The sequence below is a fragment of the Phalangium opilio genome, unplaced genomic scaffold, assembly GCF_054372755.1.
Source record: "Phalangium opilio isolate 3A_F unplaced genomic scaffold, DU_Popi_V2 ptg000048l_1, whole genome shotgun sequence".
NCBI lineage: Eukaryota > Metazoa > Arthropoda > Arachnida > Opiliones > Phalangiidae > Phalangium > Phalangium opilio.
Window position 1 is genome coordinate 4,078,770 of NW_028324170.1, and position 22,771 is coordinate 4,101,540.

At 35.0% G+C, this 22,771-nt stretch overlaps 7 protein-coding genes across 9 annotated transcripts; 5 read left to right on the plus strand and 2 right to left on the minus strand.

The window, feature by feature from the left end:
- Positions 1 to 308: 308 nt before the first annotated feature.
- Oli (basic helix-loop-helix family member olig) lies at positions 309 to 4,186 on the minus strand. 2 transcript variants are annotated; one of them, XM_089839527.1, is made up of 3 exons: positions 3,988 to 4,186; positions 2,972 to 3,910; positions 309 to 2,206 (listed from the first exon to the last, which is right to left on the minus strand). In XM_089839527.1, the coding sequence occupies exons 2-3, from the start codon at positions 3,330 to 3,332 to the stop codon at positions 1,593 to 1,595; spliced, it is 975 nt and encodes a 324-aa protein (XP_089695653.1). In that variant the 5' UTR covers positions 3,333 to 3,910; positions 3,988 to 4,186; the 3' UTR covers positions 309 to 1,592. The 2 variants fall into 2 exon arrangements, with proteins under 2 accessions (XP_089695653.1, XP_089695652.1); XM_089839526.1 differs by having other exon boundaries at positions 2,972 to 4,186.
- Positions 4,187 to 4,270: 84 nt separating this feature from the next.
- Positions 4,271 to 6,924, plus strand: LOC149673795 (regulator of chromosome condensation-like). Its single transcript, XM_089839521.1, has 8 exons — positions 4,271 to 4,356; positions 4,519 to 4,572; positions 4,629 to 4,947; positions 5,004 to 5,380; positions 5,449 to 5,674; positions 5,900 to 6,043; positions 6,143 to 6,424; positions 6,497 to 6,924. The coding sequence occupies exons 2-8, from the start codon at positions 4,555 to 4,557 to the stop codon at positions 6,682 to 6,684; spliced, it is 1,554 nt and encodes a 517-aa protein (XP_089695647.1). The 5' UTR covers positions 4,271 to 4,356; positions 4,519 to 4,554; the 3' UTR covers positions 6,685 to 6,924.
- A 435-nt stretch (positions 6,925 to 7,359) lies between these two features.
- Sf3b5 (splicing factor 3b subunit 5) lies at positions 7,360 to 7,981 on the plus strand. Its single transcript, XM_089839531.1, has 3 exons — positions 7,360 to 7,507; positions 7,589 to 7,651; positions 7,711 to 7,981. The coding sequence occupies exons 2-3, from the start codon at positions 7,595 to 7,597 to the stop codon at positions 7,909 to 7,911; spliced, it is 258 nt and encodes an 85-aa protein (XP_089695657.1). The 5' UTR covers positions 7,360 to 7,507; positions 7,589 to 7,594; the 3' UTR covers positions 7,912 to 7,981.
- Positions 7,982 to 8,114: 133 nt separating this feature from the next.
- Positions 8,115 to 15,490, plus strand: LOC149673797 (F-box only protein 32). Its single transcript, XM_089839525.1, has 9 exons — positions 8,115 to 8,410; positions 12,122 to 12,195; positions 12,356 to 12,408; positions 12,485 to 12,577; positions 12,654 to 12,747; positions 12,809 to 12,984; positions 13,100 to 13,365; positions 13,435 to 13,507; positions 13,596 to 15,490. Exons 1-9 carry the CDS (start codon positions 8,292 to 8,294, stop codon positions 13,731 to 13,733), a joined length of 1,086 nt encoding a protein of 361 aa, XP_089695651.1. The 5' UTR covers positions 8,115 to 8,291; the 3' UTR covers positions 13,734 to 15,490.
- Positions 15,491 to 15,498: 8 nt separating this feature from the next.
- Positions 15,499 to 16,884, minus strand: LOC149673798 (E3 ubiquitin-protein ligase rnf146-like). 2 transcript variants are annotated; one of them, XM_089839528.1, is made up of 4 exons: positions 16,744 to 16,884; positions 16,505 to 16,665; positions 16,267 to 16,442; positions 15,499 to 16,206 (listed from the first exon to the last, which is right to left on the minus strand). In XM_089839528.1, exons 1-4 carry the CDS (start codon positions 16,802 to 16,804, stop codon positions 15,681 to 15,683), a joined length of 924 nt encoding a protein of 307 aa, XP_089695654.1. In that variant the 5' UTR covers positions 16,805 to 16,884; the 3' UTR covers positions 15,499 to 15,680. The 2 variants fall into 2 exon arrangements, with proteins under 2 accessions (XP_089695654.1, XP_089695655.1); XM_089839529.1 differs by having other exon boundaries at positions 16,505 to 16,632; positions 16,744 to 16,883.
- A 114-nt stretch (positions 16,885 to 16,998) lies between these two features.
- Positions 16,999 to 19,416, plus strand: LOC149673799 (uncharacterized). The gene is made up of 6 exons (XM_089839523.1): positions 16,999 to 17,472; positions 17,529 to 17,606; positions 17,686 to 18,356; positions 18,662 to 18,784; positions 18,845 to 19,033; positions 19,088 to 19,416. Exons 1-6 carry the CDS (start codon positions 17,253 to 17,255, stop codon positions 19,184 to 19,186), a joined length of 1,380 nt encoding a protein of 459 aa, XP_089695649.1. The 5' UTR covers positions 16,999 to 17,252; the 3' UTR covers positions 19,187 to 19,416.
- Positions 19,417 to 19,753: 337 nt separating this feature from the next.
- Positions 19,754 to 22,175, plus strand: LOC149673800 (uncharacterized). The gene is made up of 4 exons (XM_089839524.1): positions 19,754 to 20,519; positions 20,591 to 21,031; positions 21,457 to 21,664; positions 21,735 to 22,175. Exons 1-4 carry the CDS (start codon positions 20,103 to 20,105, stop codon positions 22,010 to 22,012), a joined length of 1,344 nt encoding a protein of 447 aa, XP_089695650.1. The 5' UTR covers positions 19,754 to 20,102; the 3' UTR covers positions 22,013 to 22,175.
- The last annotated feature ends 596 nt before the right edge of the window (positions 22,176 to 22,771 follow it).

Below are 22,771 nucleotides of genomic sequence, written 5' to 3' on the forward strand. Positions count from 1 at the left end.
AAATTCATGCCGCTTTTCAGGAGTAGGGTCTCTCCAAAAATGACCCTCGCTGATATCTGATATCACGAAAGGTCCTTCCTTCCTTTTGTGTTTTTTTTTTTAAATAGAGTCTCAGTCTATCATAAATTTGTGTTTTCTATTATTTCTTTTTTTTTTTCATTCCTTTCAAAGTAAAGTCTCCCCCTCTAATATTTTCATGTTTTTTGAGAAAAAAAGGAAAAATGCTACATTAGGGAGCTTCATTTGTTATTCATAGAAAATACGGCAATGTTTCGATATATCGATACTGAATAAAATTGAAAGAAAAAATTCCAAACCAAAACTTTTCTATACATTTTTCTTTATTTATTCCGGTATATATGATAATATCCACCCTCGTATTATTTTTCTTTATCTTTTTACACAAGTTTTAGGTTACGTTAGGCTTAGTGAAGAAATGGCTAACGAAACAATCTATATAAATTTAAATTGAAAAATCAAAATCAATCGTTTATTATATTGTTCTCCTTAAAATCTCTCCAAATTTCAGAGCGCCATTTTTTCGGGGAGCGAGATAAAGTCCCGCCAAATTCCAAAGTTCTAATTAACGCGCCTAAGAATCCCGCCTAAATTCAGTATTGTCATTTACGCGCCATTTTAAGAATACGCAAATAAAAAAGGCGGGAAAATATAATTTGATATAAATTTCAGACGTCTCTAAGCGTAATTTGGTCCTAACTGTATGCGCAAACAAAGCTAGCTCTTCCAATCATGACTATATTTAATTAAGTCCGCAGAGAAAAAGGTTTTCTTGTCTTAATGCAAAGAACTCTATATCTGTAGTCGGGTCCGAATACTAGTTACTAGTGACTGAGGGGAAAAAGTAAGATCTCCGTGACACGCTTGACCCATTCCATTGTCCACTCTAGTGGGGGAACTGTCCATTCAAGGACTTGTCAGGATCCTAGCTGTCGTGTTCAACCTTTTGACCCCTTTTCAAGTGTCGGGTTCAAATCCAATTGGTGTCTTGTTGCACGTCCGTCAAAAAGGGACTTTGTGTGTTAAGCCTAACTCTCTTTATTTAATCAATATCATTCTGATCAAATCTCCCTAGAGCTACGGTTCCTTTTATATATATAGACGTAAATTAAATTGAATATGTTAATTAATTTTGATTAAGAGTTTTACAGAGAAAGGATTTACAGGAGCCGGTAGACTTAACATTGGGTGGTTTTCGCCTATAAGATGCTTTGCCGTGAACACTGAAGTTCAGAGAAGTAAACAGTTCTACAGGCGTCATAGGTTTAACATGGGGTTTATTTCCCCTAAATTGCGGTTGCTCCTGATTACTTCTGTTCTTTTTTTTAAGCTAGGATTCTAAGACTGAAAGTTATTAATATTCTACAATTTTATAATATGGTACAGGTTAAGAGTAATTTAAGGTTTTAATTATTAATTAATAGCACGGTTGAATTATTTTTAAATCCAGTTCAATTCAGGTTTTATTAATTGAAATTTCAGTGATAACTTCTTCCCGCGTTTGAGTTAATTCGTCTTTTCTTATACTTTCTGAAACTTTTTTTGATCGGAGGTTGTTCAACCGATTTTTCGGTTCAACTATCAGTCGAGCACTGAACGCACGAAGATGGTGTATTTGAACCATTACCGTAATGATGTCTTGATTGTATTTCCGACGCCGGAGAACTTGTTTCTTTAACGGAAGATCTCGGGTATGAGCCGACCGTCGCTTGCTGCGGGGGTCCATCCGTTTGCGGCGTTGGTCCGGTAGGTCCGGATCCGGGGTTCGCTGTGACCCCCATTGGAGGAATAGCGATGGCAGCGGCGGCCGCGGCTGCAGCAGCCGGGGGTAACGGGACCCCAGAATGGTTCATGTACGCGATAATCCTTCGCATTTCTTCCAGGGCGTTAGCTTGCATCAGGATGAAGTTCTTTGCCAGAAGTAAAGTGGCTATCTTGGATAGTTTCCGGACCGATGGCGAATGAGCGTACGGTATCACCGCTCGTAATTCGTCAAGCGCGTCGTTTAAATCGTGCATTCTTCGACGTTCGCGAGCGTTTATGCTCAAACGGACAGCTTTGGCGTGACGATTACGTTTCGAGTTGTTTTGATTTGGGGAGATGTTTAAATTAGAACCGTTTTGGCTCTCGTTTAAACTGACTTCCGATGTACGTTCCGATAGTTCGTCTTGAACGTAGTTTGAAGAACCTGTTTAAATTGGAATAAAACACAGATAATCAATATGGTCGCTGGAAAGAGTATATAAAGAAGAGCCAGTCACTCAGCGAACGTGATCGTTATCTTTAGAAACTCTACCCTTGACGGTCCTAAAATGGTTACGCGTTGTACAGGAAATCTGAGAGTGATTAGCCCCTTATGACGTCACTTTAATATTAGAGCGGATAATCAATTTGACGTCGTGTCAGTGAAATAAAGACGTGTTTAAATAAATTAAGTTTAAAAAATGGGGTTAAACATTAAACGTCTAATGAATTATGAGTTTTCTGTCAGTGAAATCCTTCTCAAACTCCTTCTGGTTACTTAAGATAAAAACGGCCTGGAAATTTTAAATCTTTGCGGGGAAAATCCAGGGGTTTCGCCTCTTAATTCGAGGGGGAGTCAAACAGGGAACTGGGGTTTTTACGTCGAGGGGGTTGCGTGAGAAATGGGGCCAGAGGCTATCCTTTGACAAGGTGGTTAACAGATAAGAAGTAAATAGACATTTATTTCTGGGGATCTAACAGGCTTTCAGGGGGTCATCCCCCCATCCCTAGCCAGGATTTAGACACGACTATCATTTATAAAGATTAAAATTGAGCTCCCTTAAAAGCTAGAGATTTGAAAGTTTTTCTAATAAATTATTATACATTAAAGATTTAATAACAGGCAAACACAAATTTATTTTATTAAGGATGAAATTTTTTCACGCCCTGGTGTTAAGAAGGTTTAATTTCTAGTAATTACGAAACTCACCAATTTTATGGAAGCCGTCTCTGGTTTCTTCATCGGTACTTCCGGTTGGAACTTCGTCTCCAGTGTCCGGGCTTTCTAAGGTGATACTGTCCTTGGATGACCTATGGATCTTGATGTTATCTTCACTTAACGGTACTGGTCGAACACCCGAGAAGTTGTGTAAGTCTATCAGCGGTGGCGCTGAGGGTTGACTGGCTTGTGAATGATGGGTACCGAACTCGGCTCGCAACGCGTGTACCATCCTTGAGGAATCTAACACCCGATGGTCGGCGATACTAGGTATTGGACCGAAGATTGGTCCACCTAGACCAAATCCGAATGCCGGACCATTTATAGGCCTGAAGGACATTGTGGTATCCATTTTTCAAGTTTTTCAGTTTCTTTCTTTAAGCCTAAAATTCTCCACCAACAAATTTTGAAAATCACCTTCGACCCTCGTTAGTCTTAAAATCCTTGCTGGAATTCACGAAAAAGTTTGAAATTCACTATAATTAGGTCTAAACTGACCACCGATAGTTCTCTTTCGATCCTCGTTAGGTCTAAACTTGACCTAATTTTTAAAACTTCTAGTCTATTCCAAAAATCCGAAGTCAATCTCTCGCGGCGAACTTCTGGTGGGACGTTTCGCAACGGGCCAAAATGTGAAACAAACTTTTATTTCCCCCTATGGTTTAAACATTGAAAACTATGTGGATTCTTTGGTACCATCCCCTAGTTTTCCATTGGAAGATGCTGGATGCGATAGGAGGAGCTCTCTCTGCTCTTGAGCTTCCCGGAAAAGGATGAGAGGATGGTATCACGCGCTTTGGAGCGGCCCCTGCTATCAATTTTCTCCGCATGGCGTTTCTCTTCGGCTCAGTGTAGTAATTTCACTTGGAGAATGTACCACTGCCAAAGTTTAGCTCGTAATGGTTATGGGTTGTATTTTTAGCCTCGGCTCTGATAAAAATTGGAATTTTATAAAGAAGGGTAACCAAAACTGTAGGGGGAGAAAGCAAAAACAACTGAATCCATACTAAGTTACGGTTCAAGTTCCACTATAAGTAATATATCCAGTTGGTATGTTTTCCTGCCACTACTGAGTACTGATAGGTTCTGTTTAAATCTAATTCCATAGTCATACAACGACCTCTAGCAGCTTTAAGAAACAACAGTTTTAATTTGCCTCCATTGTAAAAAATGTTTAAAACTTAATTAGTATTATTAATTATCAAAAGTATACAGGGTTAGCGGAATCAAGCGTTAAAAAAAAAATATTTCCCACATTAATCACCGACCAACACCGATTCAAAAGTCCCGCCATTGCAACTGCTCGGCACTCTTACGTCACGAGTCACGCCGCATTGCTTGAGAATTTGCGAAAGTTCAAACTAATACGGTCAACGGTAAGCGGTAAGCGTAATTTGAATTTTACATTTATTTTCGGTGATATTATTATAGAATTAGTTAAATACCCTTAATATTTAATTGAAAACCAGGATATTCGTCCAAGTATTTGTCTTTAATTTAAAGATTAATTGGTGTGTTACTGTGTTTTTGAATATTAGGAATTCAATCCTAAGCCTTGGTTAGAAAAATTCCTCATGGCGAAACCATCCAAGGTAAGTGTTTCGTTTTAATTTTGAAAAATATGTTTTAAACTTAAATCAAACTATAGAGAACCGCGGCTACTGCGGCTAAGCAAAATGATGATGCACCAGCTGCAAAATCAACTAGAGTTACTAGAAGCAATCAGAGCTCAAATGCAAGTGCAACTACGTCTACTGCTAGTCAAAAAACCTCAACAGCTAAGAAACCAGCTATAGTGCCAAAGAAACGTAAAATAGTAATTGAAGAACCAGCCGTGAGTGAAACGGAAGAAACTACCGCACCTTCCTCGAGCCAGGAAGAGTCTCAAAACTCACAATCATCAGAAACCACATCATCTCCAAAACGAGGAAAGAGAGGAGTAAAGAAGGCCATAGATGTTAATAAAGGTAAGATTATTGATTATTTTTTCTATTTAATGAATTAATTCCCTTCTACCGAATAGATCGTCTTCCTTTCCCAACAAGACCAGCAGATACAATTGGTTCAGTATTAGCCGTTGGTACGGGTGATATTGGCCAATTAGGCCTAGGTGAAGATGTCTTAGAGAAAGGAAAACCCGGACTTGTAACAATACCCGAAGCAGTTTGCTCAGCAATTGCTGGGGGAATGCATTCCGTCTGTTTAACAGAGACTGGTTCAATATACACATTTGGGTGTAACGACGATGGCGCCTTAGGAAGGTTAACTCCTGATGAGGAACAACAATTTGAACCGGGCTTGGTTAAAATTGATGAGAAAGTTGTTCAAATATCCGCGGGAGATTCTCATTGCGGAGCCTTGACTGAATCTGGAAAGGTTTACATCTGGGGAAATTTTAGAGTAAGTATTAATTTAATTTAATTTAATTATAGTTAAGTTAATTATGTTAGAATTAATCTATTCATTAGGATTTTAAAGGTCAAATGGGTTTGACAACTGGAGAATCTGAAAAAGGAGAACCATTACCCGTTCAAATTTTAAAGGATATTTCCATTGTTGAAATTAGCTCGGGTGGAAATCATTTTTTGGCTTTAGATAAAGATGGAAATATGTATTCCTTGGGAAGTTGCGAACACGGACAATTAGGGAGAGTTAGTGCCTATAATTTAGAAAGAGGAGGCAGGAAAAAAATCGGTAATTAAAGGCTGATTAATAGGGACTTGGCAGTACTACGTCATGCAACGTCACTCTACCTTCCACTAGTGCTAAAAAACATACCAGGAGGAGGGGCTTATATAGCTTTCATTCTGTTAAAAAAACATACCATAATGGCGCTGGGGGCGGAGTTAAGCCTGAATTGCCAAGTCCCTATTAAAGGAAAGTTTATAAGGGTTTAATAATGATTTAAATTTATTTTAGAATCAATTTTAATACCCGAGGTTGTTAGTTTGAATAAAAACGTCAAATGTGACAAGATTTGGGGAGGAACATACTCATCTTTTGCCCGAGCTAAAAAAACTGGAGAAATTTATGGTTTTGGACTCGGAAATTTTGGTCAATTAGGTATAATTGATTAATTTAATTTACCAATTAATCTTGTAACCGATTTGCTGAAAAAGCGAGGTTATATTTAATCATTTTGGACTGTTATTGATGATATAGGTGTCGAATTGAAAGGACGTAATACAATAGTTGCGAAACCCAAATTATTAAAATCTTTCTCTGGGAAAAATTGGGAAAAGATTTCGAGCGGAGATCATCACACTTTAGCCTTGGATTCCGAGGGAAAAGTTTATTCTTTGGGAAAACACGAGTATGGAAGATTAGGCTTAGGCAACAGCGCCCAAGATGTTTCTATACCAACATTGATTCCTTTACTACAAGATGTAGAATGTCTTGATATCAGTTGTGGATCCGTAACATCTTACGCAGTTGCTAAAGATGGTTGGTACTTAATTTTTTTTTTTCTATCTTAATCTAGTTTAATAATTCTAATTGTTCTTTGTTTTTCTTAAGGTTCTGTGTATTCTTGGGGTTCAGGATCAAATAATATGTTAGGACACGATACTGACGACGATATTTTAGAGCCTAGAAAGATAGTTATGGGTGCTCTTAGGACGAGAAAAGGCTTAACAGTATCGGGAGGAGGACAGCACGCCCTCTTTATCTCAAAAGATAAAGAAGAAGAGTCTAATGGAAATTAGCCGCTTCCTTTTTTAGTATTAATATCGGCGCATTTTGTTTAACAATAACACATCTTTTAAAGAGAATGTTTGTAATACAAAAAGTTAAAATGAACGTTCAAAAAAATTAAAAATAATTTTATTTCATTATTTTTTTAAAAATTAAATATTTTTTTTTAGCTTTTAAACGAAGTAAAAAGTCATCAAAAATCGAGCGCAATAAATAAATTGACATATTTCTTAAATTAAATTTAATTTTTCATCGGTTTCTAGGTCTAATTATTATTCCCCCCCCCCCGCCAATCTTTATGAGGCAACCAATCAATAGCCGCCGTCTATCGTCTCGTCACTGATTGGTCAGATGCCGGTTGCCACCATGGAGTAATATTAAAGGAAACAATATATTTTCATTCTCTTTCATGTTAAATTAAATTATCACTTCATCAAAAATCGAGCGCAATAAATAAATTGACATATTTCTTAAATTAAATTAAATTTAATTTTTCATCGGTTTCTAGGTCTAATTATTATTTCCCCCCCCCCCCGCCAATCTTTATGAGGCAACCAATCAATAGCCGCCGTCTATCGTCGTCACTGATTGGTCAGATGCCGGTTGCCACCATGGAGTAATATTAAAGGAAACAATATATTTTCATTCTCTTTCATGTTATATTAAATTATCACTCCTGGAAATCTACTCCATGGAAAACGTCATAAGTGTCGTCTGCTGAGCTATCAGTTAGTAGTTACTACACTTTCACTGTGAGCTTGACTTGAGAACCGCATTGGTTCTTTACGAATTTAATTTTTTACCTTAATTTTATTGGGTTTAGTCAATTATAAAGTAAGCATTAACCGTTTCAATAGTTTTCCGTAATGTTTGGAACTTTTATTAATATTAATTCTAATTCAAATATTAATTTAGATAACAATGAGTGACAGATACAACATTCACAGTCAGCTTGAACATTTGCAATCAAAATACATTGTCAGTATTACAAAATACACGTTTAATTATTAATTAAACATGAATTTTGTGTAATTTAGGGTACGGGCCACGCGGATTCGTCACGTTACGAGTGGTTAGTCAATCAACACCGTGATTCTTTCGCATCTTACATGGGGCATTCTGATCTCTTAAGTTTCTTTTCTATTGCTGAAAACGAAGCAAAGGCCCGAGTTAGGTTTAATTTAATGGAAAAGATGCTACAACCATGTGGACCCCCGCCGGAAAAACCCGAAGATTAAAAGCAGTTTTTATTCATCATAAATTCATGTCAGAAACTGTATTATGTGAAATAAATCATTTTGAATTCAATTGTTTACGTTTCAATGGGGATGGGGAATCGATTGAGGGGATTGCAACTTTTTGACGCGATTTTTTTCATTGGTTGATTGAGCTCACGTGACTGACGTCATTTCCCCCGTAAACAAAGCGAGTTGATGCGCGCGTGCTCTCAGTCAAAACAGCTGCTGGGCTGCGTAGTGATAGTTGCGCTTGCATTTTCGCGTAGGAGAAAATATTTTTCCACAACAAAGGCATTTTACTTTAAAGTTTTCGGTTTAGAAAGTCGCGAAATCAGTAATTAACGATTATCCAGTTGTTAATTAGGATATTAAGTAGTAAAATGCCGTTTTTTGGGAAAGATTGGAGGTCCCCAGGCGACGCTTGGGTCAAAACAAACGAAGGTTGGGAGAAGAAAAAGATTTTGGAAGTCGATCGCCTTACCAGAAAAATGGAAGAAAGGTTTGTTGTTTTTATTGCTAATCTTGGGCTCGTGAATTAATTATCTTAATTACGGCGCGATAATTAGTAGCGTTACTTTAAGGCGTAGTGATAAGTTCGCTTTCGTTTGCCTGAAAGAAGCCATGCATGTTCGATTATTGTTGTAGACCAAAGGGGGCCTATAACGTTGTTAAATTTATAATATATGTTTAAAATTTGTAAGAAGACTTAATTATCATTTAAAATATCAGGTTATATAAATAATTAGTAATTTTTAACTAAAGTTACGCGTGAATGCGCTTGTATGATATCCATGTGGTGAATACGGGGTCAAAAGGTCAGTAATAGACCAATTTGTTTTAATAGACCATTTTTATTTTTCATATCTATGATTTTAAGGCATCGGAGCTAAAATACTTCTGAAAGTGAATCGGTATTCAACCAAAACTATTCGGATAAGATATTTTATTACCCTATGGTAGAAATTAGTTTTAAACTTTCAATAGCCTAACAATCGTACCCTAGTGTCTATTTTACTATTATGAATAGCCTTTTTCATCCTACGCAAAACTACACATGGGTGGGAAGTAGAAACGCGCGGAGCAGGTTTTTAAACTAGCAGAGCTTTGCAAAAGCTATTCATTATTAACGTATAGTTTAACCTTGTAAAGGATATTCTTTGAAAAATAATGAATAATCAATCCATGTACTCTTTCCTTTATTGAAATAATTTTCAAAGTAATTTCTAAATTTACTTTATTTGAATCCGCGTTAGTTTACAGACCGTTGAATCATAAGTTTATAAGATATGTTCCTTAAGTATGACACTGCCTATAATTCGTAATGCTAGTGACTTACTGAGATCTCAGCTAGTTCGAGAACGACAAGCGAGAATCTACTACACTCTGTTTTGCTGTTCCTATTTAGTCTGTACTAAGCCTTTGACAGCGCCTCACCAGGCGTCGCTTTACGAGAATTTATGACGTACGTCACTTCAGTAATCAGTGACAAACTTATGGCACGTATCTTATGAACTTATGGTTGAATGAAAAGCTTAAATTTTAAAATCCCTCTTAGACTAGCCTAAAAATAGAATAAATATTAGTAACGGATCAAATCTTAGGGTTAGCGTTGCGTGTTTATGTTCCCGACGTCTTAAAATATCTCTGATATCTTTAAATCTTAAAAAAAAATAGTCTTAATTTCCTACAAGTGATAATGTATCGTACACTTTCGATTTTTAAGGTAAAAATGCGTTCACTGATGCGTGTCTTCTGAATTTTGAAAGTAATACGTGTCTTTCTCATATAAGCTGTGCCGTGAATTATTTCTAAGACGAAATAGAGCGTAGCTTTTTCCATTGTGTACCAGGCGCCGTTCTTAGGTTTATTACTACGATTTGGATAGGTTCAAATAATACAGAAGAATGCTTATATAACTATGGGGAAATTTACTTTTAAATTGGTTGCTTTTTTAGAGATAAGAAAGTTTAGGTGTTTATCTTAAAGTGGGATGCATTGTTGTTATTTTAAACATTGTTTTGGTTTTATATTTGGTTATTTCTGGTCATTTTTGGACACTTTGATATATTTAGAATATTTTTGATAGTTTTAGGAATTATTTGCAGAATTTTAGGAGGTTTTTTAACACTTTTACATCGTTTTATCATGAATCTATATAACTAGTTATATAGACACTTCTCGATCGTTTTATGAATTATTTTGACACTTCACGATCGTTTTATGAATTATTTTGACACTTCTCGATCGTTTTATGAATTATTTTGACACTTCTCGATCGTTTTAGGAATTATTTTGACACTTGTCGATCGTTTTATGAATTATTTTGACACTTGTCGATCGTTTTATGAATTATTTTGACACTTCTCGATCGTTTTATGAATTATTTTGACACTTTTCGATCGTTTTATGAATTATTTTGACACTTCTCGATCGTTTTATGAATTATTTTGACACTTCTCTATCGTTTTATGAATTATTTTGACGCTTCTCGATCGTTTTATGAATTATTTTGACGCTTCTCGATCGTTTTATGAATTATTTTTGACGCTTCTCGATCGTTTTATGAATTATTTTTGACGCTTCTCGATCGTTTTATGAATTATTTTTGACACTTCTCGATCGTTTTATGAATTATTTTGACGCTTCTCGATCGTTTTATGAATTATTTTGACGCTTCTCGATCGTTTTATGAATTATTTGACGCTTCTCGATCGTTTTATGAATTATTTGACGCTTCTCGATCGTTTTATGAATTATTTTGACGCTTCTCGATCGTTTTATGAATTATTTTGACGCTTCTCGATCGTTTTATGAATTATTTTGACGCTTCTCGATCGTTTTATGAATTATTGGTACAATTTTAGAGCTTTTTCAGACTTCTTAAGGACCGTGTTTTAATTGGTCTTAGAAATTATTGGCCCACTGTCTGTCATTTTAAGGAAAGTTCAACCTCCCTTTAATTATAGAAAGGCAGGCGGGTAATTCAAATACAAGCGAAACCAAACCAGTCTTGAGGTATTTTTATCATACCGTTATATGAAAGTAGCCCTTTATGCTTGCAAAAAAGAACCTCGGCGAAAGAAAGTGTACTTCTGGTTCTGGTGGTTACGCCAAAAAAAAATACCCTTTCAAAATCTACAGATAATTTTACACAAACATTTCCCCTCCAAACTAGAATTTTATAACGAATAATCTTGATTTGAAATGGTTTAAAAACCATAAAACCACTTTATAGGATAAAAATTTCGACTACTGACACATATTTAAATGATAATTTTGCGTTTTATATGATTTTAATTAAGTTAATCAATTAGGAAATGTAACGAATCTGAACAGCTGGGGTTTTATGTAATTTAGGTCGTTCACCCTTGAAAAACAAAAATAAAAAGACTACAGGTAAAGACATAAAAGATGAGGTTTATTATATTTTTTTTTTAATTTTTACCTTCAGGTAAGACTGATTTTTAGAGTCGATTTGCCCCCTTCCCGGCACGTACTTAATAAATTTGGCTTCTATATAAACGCGTAGGTGTTATTCCAAATTTATATTAAAATTAATGTGTTTTAATAAAATTTTGTAATTAAAAATGATAAAAATTGCGTAAAACCGTTTTCTTTTTTTATTAAAAATATTAATCTCGTTTGAAATATTCGAAGGAATTGTCTCGTTATAGTTAAATAATTAGACTTATATTTAATGTCAATTTGAATTATTCGAAGGAATTGTCTCGTTATAGTTAAATAATTAGACTTATATTTAATGTCAATTTGAATTATTTGAAGGAATTGTGTCGCCGTAGTTAAATAATTGGACTTATATTTAATGTCAATTTTAATTATCTTCAATCTGGATTAATTTTATCATTATTTTTAAGAAATACTTTTAAATGACTACTTATCATTTTTGTTTATCTAATAAAATAAAAAACACGATATATAACATTATTTTCCAAGGATTTTTATATCAAATTTCGTATTTTTTGAAATATGGTATCATACATTCGAGATAGCGCTGTAGAAGGCTTGTCCCTGCCTTACAGCGCGCTTCTAATTTCCTCACGTTCTATAGCGCTATCTGAAAAGGTTGATAATAACCTTATAGTACTATACTAGTATAGTACCAACTTAAACGTTGTTTAGAAACAATATTTTGATTACGTAAGCAAATTTTAATAATAATTAGTGTTATTTTTAATTGTTTTTTGTTTAGTTTGGCTAATTTATATAGCAGTGACGAAGGAAATAGTGACAGCGATAGTGAAAACACTAAGGATAATACGCAAGGTAAATTATTAAAACTAATATCGGTATTTATTTAAACTGTAGTACTTTATACTAGGTTAATTACTTATCACACCCAGCTTGTTAAAAATAAATTAATCTTAATTATATTAATTAGTTTAATAACTTTAATTATAAAATACTATCTGGTACTTTAATTTAGACATGGAGCAATGGCAACCTTACTGTCAAATAACATTAAAATGTACCAAAGAAGTAAGGCGCCGTTTTAAATTTTAGAACACACTTAAACTAATTAAGGAGTAGTTAATTAACGCCTGGAATTAATTAGGTTGCGGGGTATAACACAATCAGCGAAGCATTTCGACGTTTGGACTTTCCCAATGCGGTTAGAGATATTAGACGTTTCAATTATATTTCAAAGGTGTGTGGTGTGTGTGAAATTATTCCGCGTTTTTAGATTAAAATTCACACTTGATTTAATTTCGAATCGTTCTTAGTTACTTCATTTGCTAATTACGCAAAATTTAACAACTTTAAGTGGTTGCGCAACTAAGGTTTTGTTCGCTATGTTGGAAGAAGTTGCTTGGCAAGGTGAATAACGCGAGTCACCTTAATTAGACTTAAATAAACCTAATTAAAATTAAATTTTTAGTGGCGAGTAATCAACAAAACATTCATATATTACACTTATTACTACACGATCTCAAAAAAACAATGAGGAAATACTATTGTTGGGGACGACCATTGGGTAGTACGTTGTTATGGGAGCAACATTTGCGTACCATTGAACGTATTTGTTGTATGGCTTCCTCCATCGAAATTAAGAAGGTACCAACCAACCTCTCCTCCCTTCTGACCCGATCTTCCTAACCCCTTGACCTTCGTTACATTACGTACCGAAAATAATTGGTTCATGGTATCTTTGTAATACTTATGGTTATAGCCCATAGAAGACGGTCGTCCAACAATGAATGACCTTCCGAGTGAAATGATTCGCGAAATACTTTTAAGACTTAGTGATTACAAGGATTTGGCTCACGCTGGTCAAGCTTATGACGTCATGCAAGGATTGTTAGACGAACAACATATTTGGAGGCAACTTTGTAAATTTCATTATACTAGACAACAAATTAGGAACGCTATCGAAGAAGGGAAGAAACGTGGATTGAAGAAACCGGATTGGCAAGAAATGTTTCATCAATTAAGAAGGTATTTATTGTTTAATAAATTTTAGGGTGGTTGCTTTTAATAGTGCGTTGTTTGTTTGTTTGTTTTTAGGAAATTTGGACTGAAAGAAGAATACGCCGATTGTTTATTCCTCTGCAGGCATTGTAGATGTTTATTTTGGAAGGTATGGGTTTTTTTTATGTTTTAGGGTTTAGGCCTAAATAGTATGAGATATGCGGAATTTTTAAACGTTTCTGTGTTGGGGGGTAAAGTCTTTTGGTCATCCTTGCATCGAAAGCATTCAAAATTCGTCAAACGAAGATGAAGATGAGGAAGAGATTGATCCAATCAGTGTCCCAATATACATCCCGATTCCACCTCAAGCCTTCCTAAAATTCTTCTCACTGTGATCGACAGACTAAGTAAATTATATTTTACGTTCCCAAAGTTCCTTTGTGATGAAATACAGAGAAAATCAACCAAATCCTATCAATAACGAAAACGTTGCTAGCGATAATGAAATTTTAATGAAGAGAGAGAGAGAGAGAATTAAATCTATCAAATTTCTATATTTTATAAGATACTACTAACAAAAATAATATCAAGTAAGTTATAAATGAAAAATATCGCCTGCTGGTTTGGCAAAACAAAATTTTTTTTTAAAATTCTAACGAGTAATTAGTGTTTTTTTAATTGACAAAACGTAATTATCGTCTTATGGCAATTATTTTTTTGTCAAGGTTGTGTTTTGACATGATCTTTATTCTTTATTTTTTTCCGGTCACATAGCTACTTCTTTTTTTCTGAATTTTTGATTTTTTTACAAAATATTTTTAAGGCATTTATTTTTAAATTTAAGGATTTAAAACCAATTTTAAACATTGATTTAATACACTTATGGAGCACTGCCATGGGAGCCTAAAACATTAGTGTAAGTTTTTTTAAATTGGAATGTTTTCTCGTAAAAAAAAAAAAAATTTAAAATGCCTTGAAAACTTAATATAAGGTTAGAGTAACTTTAGAAAATTAAGTTAATTGACCTAAAACTAAACCAAATACTGAAGGAAAGTGTAAATTATTGAAAACGTTTGACCCCTAAATCATATGATTAGTCAGTTGACTCTTGTTGTGATTAAGATATTTAATCGTAAAGACTTCTTAATTAACTTTAATTAAGATGATAATGAATCGTGTGAAAGTTGCGTATCGTCCTTATATAATATTGTAGATTTTTTTTAAATATATTTGTTTGTATATATTATAATTATATAGTTTAGCATTTATTACACTTTTTGCAAGACGTGTTATGTCCCATTAAGACCTATTTTTAGTTTAAAAACTTCTCGGTGATTTTAACGCGTTTAAAAGTCCTTCCTAAGTTGCTATAAACGAAGAGTTTTAATTAGAAAGGTCTGTGATAATTGAGTGTCTTTTATTTTAATATATCTTTCCCTCCAAAGTCTGCTTTAATATCCGATTGACCACTAAAATGGCCGCCTTCTGTCGTTTAGTTCCAACTATCGTAATAATAATAGTTGTCCCTTTGTCTCTGTACTACTGTACTACAACGACAGGAAGCCAAGTCCTGGACTCAAAACACAAAGGATTAGCTAAGCCTAGTTTTAAAACGTGCCGAGTCATTAAGCCTAACGATGAATCGTTGCCAGTTTGGTGCTTTTCATGGAGTTATCTCAATGAAATAAACCTTTTAGTGACTTTAAACTATCAGAAATCATCTTGTAATAATTGTTAACGCAAGTAGAATGTTAACTTATTTCTGTTACAATTCTGCGTAAACATTACACTCGTACAATGATTATACTACAAAGACACGAAGCCAAGTCCTAGACTCAAAACACAAAGGATTAGCTAAGCGTGGTTTTAAAACTTGTCGAGTCATTAAGCCTAACGATGAATCGTTGCCATTTTGGTGCTTCTCATGGAGTTATCTCAATGAAATAAACCTTTTAACGACTTTAAGCTGTCAGAAATCATCTTGTAATAATTGTTAACGCGAGTAGAGTGTTAATTCTGTGTAAACATTACACTCTTACTACAATCTTTGAATTTATGTATGAAGTTCGTCCATCTTTTTTTGTATGAATTTTATCTTCGCGTGTAAATTTTTTGAATGATATAAATATATTGATTTGTTAAAAACATAAAACCCAGTAATAATTTTAAAACAAATCCTTTATTCAAAGGGAAAACAAACCATAGTAAATACAAATTTTTCTAGTTGTTCTATTAGTTACTATTAATAGTTTATTTTAAATAATATGTTAAAAAGTCACAAATCCCCAATGAAAAACAAGTTATATGCAGAAACAAATTTATTTTTTAAATGATTTAAATTTTCAAAGCTCTTCTTCATCAGAATACGTTAAATTGACATCCCAAGGTTCAATTCTGGTTTGATGTCGACTGGAATTATTGCGAGGTTCATAAAGACGTAAGGTATGAAGAGCTTGAACCAAAGATCTATCGACGTCGTCAACTAAAACGGAGGTTCTGCCCGGAGAAGACGGGACGCTAGTATCAGTATCTCCTCCAAAATTTGGCGTTTGAGGAGTGTTAGTTGGAGTAGCGGGAGTTGTTGAATTATTAGAACTCTTATTATTGTTTTCATTCGATAATCCAACGTTATTTCTAGCACTTTCCAACGAGCACACTGGAACAATTTCCGTTTCAGAAGGATTGATGACAACTTCGGGAACTTCTAAAGATTCTGATGACGGTAATCTGATACCGGCCACACCTTTTTTATGAATGGAAGCCAAATCGCGTTTTATTTTACGACGCCTCGAAGGGTCATTACGACGCATTTGAAACATTTGTTGGAAATCTATGATGTAAAGAAATCCAGCAACAAGAACTTCGCAGCTGAAAAATAATTTAATAATCATTCAGATTAATTTTAATTAACTTCTTTGTGAATTAAACCTTTGGTCTCCTTTTTTGAATGAATTTTCCAATTCAGCGCTGGTTCGATCATCATATTGCCACCATCCATTTCTGCCTTCGTAGAACCATTGGTTGCCATTTTCATAAGTGCAGTGACTTTCTATATCATCTTCTTCCACAAGTTGGGGTTTATCCAAGTAATCATGTGGAATTTCCTAGGGGAATTTTAATCTTTCGTTTATTTTACCGGGCCATCTTTGGGAGAGGTTTCACGTACCTGTCTACACATGGCGCATTTCTTACTCTGATTAGCGATACCTTTAACACAAAGATAACAAAATATGTGTCGGCAAGGTAGTCTAACCGGATGAATACATAACTGAAGGCATATAGCGCATTCTATGCCTGATTTAAGGGAAGAGTCACTTGATTCCGCATCTGGGGGGTTGGTTTAATAATTCTAATTAACTTTAATTTAATTACACTAATATTATATTTTCATTAAATATACTATACCATTCCGTTCTTCACAAAGATGTCCTGGGCTGTCACTTTCTTCAGTAGGTGCATTTGCCATATTTTTACACGCTTTAAGTTGCCTTTAAATGTTCAAAACTAAAGGCTTTTAATTATGTTTACTTTAATCGCAAAACCGTGATCAAACAATAACAAAAACAACAGGTTTTTTGACAACGTTAAGTTTGATCACTCGGCCGCCATCTTGTTTTTGATCTATGACCCTTGGATTTTGTGTCACTTTTCGTTTCGACGTTCCTACGGTTCCTTAGGATGAAGTGATTAATTCGAATTATCTGTAATTAATTTAATTGTAGGGTACGTTTAACTTTATGCCGTAGCTAAATTATAAGTTATATTATTTATGTTCATCGTTTTAAAATTAATAGCTTAAAAATTAATTGTATAGAATGTTGAAAAACGCGAACCCCGACTAGTCCAAGGCTTATGATTGTTTTTTTCTGAACTTAAATTAAAATTTCAGAAATAAGATCGATTTAATTGATAAAATGAGTATGTCTGGCGAAGCCGAAGCTGTGGCTGATTTTCTAGAACAGTCAGAGTTATTAGAAGGCATGGTTGAAGAGAGTGATACGTTAAACAATGGTGACAAAAGCGGAAATGCTATATTTCCGTGTGCTATTTGTTGGCAACGGTTTCAATTTCCATGGCAAGTCGGGAGGCACGTAGAGAGTGCCCATCTAAAAGATCAACCCAGCATGTGCCAAGGTTCGTTAGATTATATTACAATAAATCCATGGGTACAAATATTATCCCATTGACAGTCTGTGGTAAGCTATTCCAAACTAAACACGGTCTTAAGAAGCACGAAAGATCCCATAGTGGGGCCCGCCCCTACAAATGTAAGCTCTTAAAAGAACAAAAAAAGGAACGATAGGCTTATCACTTTGTTTCAATATTATTCTTATTGGCGTTTAAAAGGTGCCTATTGTTTCAAATCATTTGCCCAATGGTCTCAATGGAAAAGCCACGAAGAAACCCATTCTAGTGACAATAACTATCAGTGTGCCCAATGTCTGGTGTTTTTTAAACTTCAAGAAGACTTTGAAGAACACGTTCAAAATGGAGTATGTCAAAATGACCAACCAGTTGAATGTTGCGGTAAAACTTTCAACCGGGAAGAATTTATCATACATCAAACTTCGAAACATCGTAGAGTTCAACGTAAAAAAATCATTCCTTGTAACGTCTGCGATCAGACTTTTGTAACGACGAAAGAAGTCATTGCTCACGAGAAAGAGGAGCATAATTTTACGCGTCCAACTATAGTAAAAGGTGGCAATAGCGTCACTGTCACCAGAGATGGAATGCACGTTAGAAGATTGGTTGAATGTCCTCATTGTAAACGAACCATGGTAAAAGCTGGCTTGTCAAATCATTTAAAATCGTGTTCCTCAACTGACGGCGGGAAAACCTTCAAATGCCCGCGTTGTGAAGAAGTTTTTGACAATAAAAAGCTCTTAGATAAACACAAATTGACACATTTGGGGTCCAGATTTCAATGTCAGTATTGCCCAAAAACTTTTAAATGGAAGAATTTATTAACGCAACATATTAGAACACATTCGGGTGAAAAACCTCTTCTTTGTAAGGTAAATTACTTTCAAACTTAAGGAAATTGATTAAAAAAGTACAATTAGCCTTATTCCTGATCAGCGCCACCTACCCATAGCGGTGACTTTGAGAACTACTGTAATCGGCAAGCCAATCAGATGTCGCTAAAATCTAGTGACGTCATTTTTGGTAAGACCCGAGAGTGCCAGTCAGTGACGTCACCAGATTTTAGCGACATCTGATTGGCTTGCCGCTTACAGTAGTTCTCAAAGTCGCCGCTATGGGTAGGTGGCGCTGATCAGGAATAAGGCTAATTAATAATAATCTTTACTCAATATTCTAGTATTGTAACAAAGGATTTGCCCATCCTTCTACACTTTACGCTCATTTAAGAGGACATACAGGAGTCAAACCTTTCAGCTGTAAATACTGCGAGCTAAAATTTACTAGATACGGAACTTGGCAGGTAAATAAACGAAATTATTGGCCCTTTGAACTAATTATTAAACACTTTGAATCTCTTTAGAGCCACTTAAGAACTCATACTGGTGAAAAGCCTTACTCCTGCGAGGTTTGTGGAAAATGTTTCGCGCAAAAATCAACATTATCTTCCCACATTAAGACGCACGAACCCGACAGAGATGGCAACAATAGGAGAAAGAAAAGAGAAAATACGGAAGAAAACGTTGACGTTGAAGTACAGCATATACAATTGGTAAGAAAATGGCGTTTATCAGGTTTATTTTATGGTAATTAATCTTTATTTTAGGAACACGCGCATATCCTACCGCATGATCACACTGAGATACATACAGAAGTGGTTGGTGACACTGTTTCGGTTGTGTATTACAATAATTGGGAAATGTAGTCTTAAAATTTTCGAGATAGTACATTTTTGTACAAAAATTTCATTGGGGGCGGAACAATCTCGTCGTCAGGTCGTCTTTATACATAATAGTGCTAAGCCTTGGTTAAAATTAATAATTAATACCATGATTTCGCGATAGTTTTATTTCTAAGTGTGTTTGTAAAATTTGTGTCTGAATGTATCTTGATTCATAAAACGTTCAATTAAATCATTATCCGTAATTATTTAAATTATTTTAATACTTTCAAATACATTTAGGCTTAAGCAAGGATGAAGGTCAATGACCTTGAGACTAGCGTGGGTGAAGGATTTTCTAAACCTAATTGGACTGCGTATCTAAGCCTTTTCTAAGTGTATTTTCAATATTTTTATGGACATTTACTCGCCGTAAAAATCTATTTTCATTTAATTGAGTTTAAAAATAAGTATTTTCAATATAATATTGACAATATCCAGACGAGATACGAATACGATTCTTTTTATTTTAAATCGGATGCTGAAAATTTACCAATCACCTCCGATTCTATATATCGTAGCATTCCATGGAGTATTTTACCTGGAGTGATAATACGTTTTCTTAATAAATGCCATACATTATAGCTAGCTATACTGTAATATTGCTCCATTGTAACAATTGAAAATGGTCGTTAAATGTCGTCTGATTTGTGTTTACTGATTTACTCCAGGCATTGAAGTGAAGATTCGGAACGTTGCTATTTGCGATGTTCATTTATTAAATCAGTTTATTATTATCAGTAATTAATAAAATAAGCAAATTATTTATGTAAATAATCAAAGTAAAAGTTTTAAATGAGGCTGGAGCCTTTGGAAACGGAAAGACGCAGTGCTAAGCCTTGGCTCGCACATCTTTTTTGAAAATTAATTATAATTAACTAAATTAAGTTCGATTGCTAAAATGGCCTCTGAAAACGATTATAACGACTTTGAGTTTCAATATCCGTGCATAATATGCGGTAAACGTTTCAAATTTGCGAAACAAGTTGGAAAACACGTCGAAACTGAGCATCTTGATGGAGACCAAACTTACGAGTGTGATGTTTGCAATGAAATTTTTCCTTCAACCAAAGCTTTGACGAAACATTCGCGAGAACATTCTGATGAGAAGAACTACTTGTGTTCTTACTGTTTCGAAGGATTCTCCTTACCCTCTCAGCGCGAAAAACATGAACAAACCCATTTGAAGAAACGTAAATTCACTAATATTATCAAATCTCAGAAACCCTCTATGGTGAAACAAAAAGCTATTGTAAAGGAACCTGGTGGTAAAAAAACACGTAAACGAGGCCCGCAAGATAAAAAGTATTCGTGCAAGGTAAGTTATAAATAAAATTTTAAGTAATTTCAGAAATATTAGTTATTTACATTCTCATATATTTTGAAAAGTATTGTTTTCGGAACTTTTCATACTTTCCTCACAAACGTGACCATGAAAAGAAACACATTGGCGCTGATGGCGCCATAAAGGTTAAATTAGAACCAAAAAAGAAGAATAGATCTCGCGCTAATGAACTTGGAATGAAAGATAAGTTATTAGGTGGAGAAGGAATCAGATATCCGACACCACGTTGCTCCACTACAAACTACACCCCTGATCCTGAGATATTTAAAAATCTTTGCCGAGTTTGTAACGCCGAATTCCATAGCCCCGATGAATTGAAAGAACACAGAAATACGCACCCTCCTTCTACTAAAACCTTCATTTGCAAGATTTGTGGCAATTGCTGTAATAAAGGCTCGCAAACTATGCATTATTTGAAACACACTGGCAAAAGGAATTTCAAATGTGATCAGTGTGATATGGCCTTTTATCAAAAACAAAATTTGGTAATAAATATTAACAGAAGTGAGATGAGACCAGAAGTACTGAGCTAACCAAATTGTTCACTCGGCAAAAGTGAATATTCTTGATAACACACCAACGGTTGGCCCTCTAGTAGCGGTTTCAGAATTTCCCCTCAAAAACGTGAGACGCTCGCGGTGGTAGACGGCCGAACTAGATTCAAGCACCCGCGTCCGTGTTTCGAGGCTTTAGGTTGAGGGGAAGGGGGTAAAAAATGTTTTTGGAACTCGACCAATTTTTTTCTCTGTAGTGTAGGCGAGTGGGAAGCGGCATAAAATCCTCAAATTTGTTCACTAGTGCCAGGATCTACTATCAATGCTAGAGCCCTTCACTTCTAGTCTCATCTCACTTCTGATATTAATTTTAATTACTTAAATTGCAAATTTAAATAATCTTAATCTATTTTAAGGCTCTACATAAAAGGTCCCATACAAAAGAAAGACCTCATGTTTGCAATATTTGTAGCAAATCTTACACGAGACCTTCTTCATTTAGAGAACACATGTTTTCTCACACTGGAGAACGACCTTACAAATGTAGATATTGCGATAAAGCTTTTATGCGTTATTCAGGACGTCACAGTCATGAATTAACACATACCGGTGAAAAGCCATTAGGTATGTCTAATTTAGTTGTAACTAATTTTCCACGTAAACCATGTTTTTTTTTTTATGTTCAATTTTGCAGAATGTAAAGTTTGTCACAGATTTTTCGCGGTTCACGCAACCCTTAACGCCCATGTTAAACGTCATTTCAATCCCACTCCTAAAGTCCGTAAGAGAAAAGAGCCTCAACCCCCAAAATATATTCAACAACCAATGTTACAAGGGGAAATTGACGAAGTTGAAAATTGGGTTCGTCAACAAATTCCAGCCGCTGTTTTGGAACCGGAAATAGTATATGCCATCCCTGCGAACAATCAACAGGCTCCTTATTTGACGACCAACGCTTACACTTGTCTTTAACTGATACATACAACTTACGTAATTAACTTTGTTTAGGCCTATTTTGAAACCCCAAGGACCTGTTATATTAAAAATCTTTTGAGAATAAATTCTTCATATGGCTTGGAGTTGGAGCTTGTATTCGTTTCTAACATCTTTGTAATAAATATAGTTTCTTTTTCCACATGTGTATTTTTTTTTTGGTATTGAAAATAGAGAAAATAGGTAAGCCTCTTTAACCGGCGCCTACGTTAATCAAGGCCTGTGCGCGGCGACGATTTTTATTTCTCGTTTGGCAAATGGCAATTTAAGTTGCTTGGAATTTGAAATATTCATTTTCGTGCGCGTTTTGATCCAGCCATGGATAAAGAATGCGCGTGAGGAAATTTGTTTTCACTCTACAGGATCGGCAACTCCCTATCTCGAACGACAGAATATTCTGTATACACTCTGTTACAACATCGGTTGTCAGCACGCGCAAACCTAGGTCTCTATGTAACCTAGCTTTGTACATGCTGTCAAGAGACAAAAAACTTCAGGATCTTCAGGATTTAAAATATTCGCGAGTTTTTTACCTCGAGTGCACGGACCTCTAGGCCTTAGTTTCAAATACATGTAAAATTGACTGCAGCCTACTACACGTTTTTGAAACTAAGGCCTAGAGGTCCGCGCACTCGAGCTAAAAAAACTCGAAGACATTTTAAATCCTGAAGATCCTGAAGTTTTTCATCTCTTGACAGCACGTAAAAAGCTACGTTACATAGAGACCTAGCTTTGCGC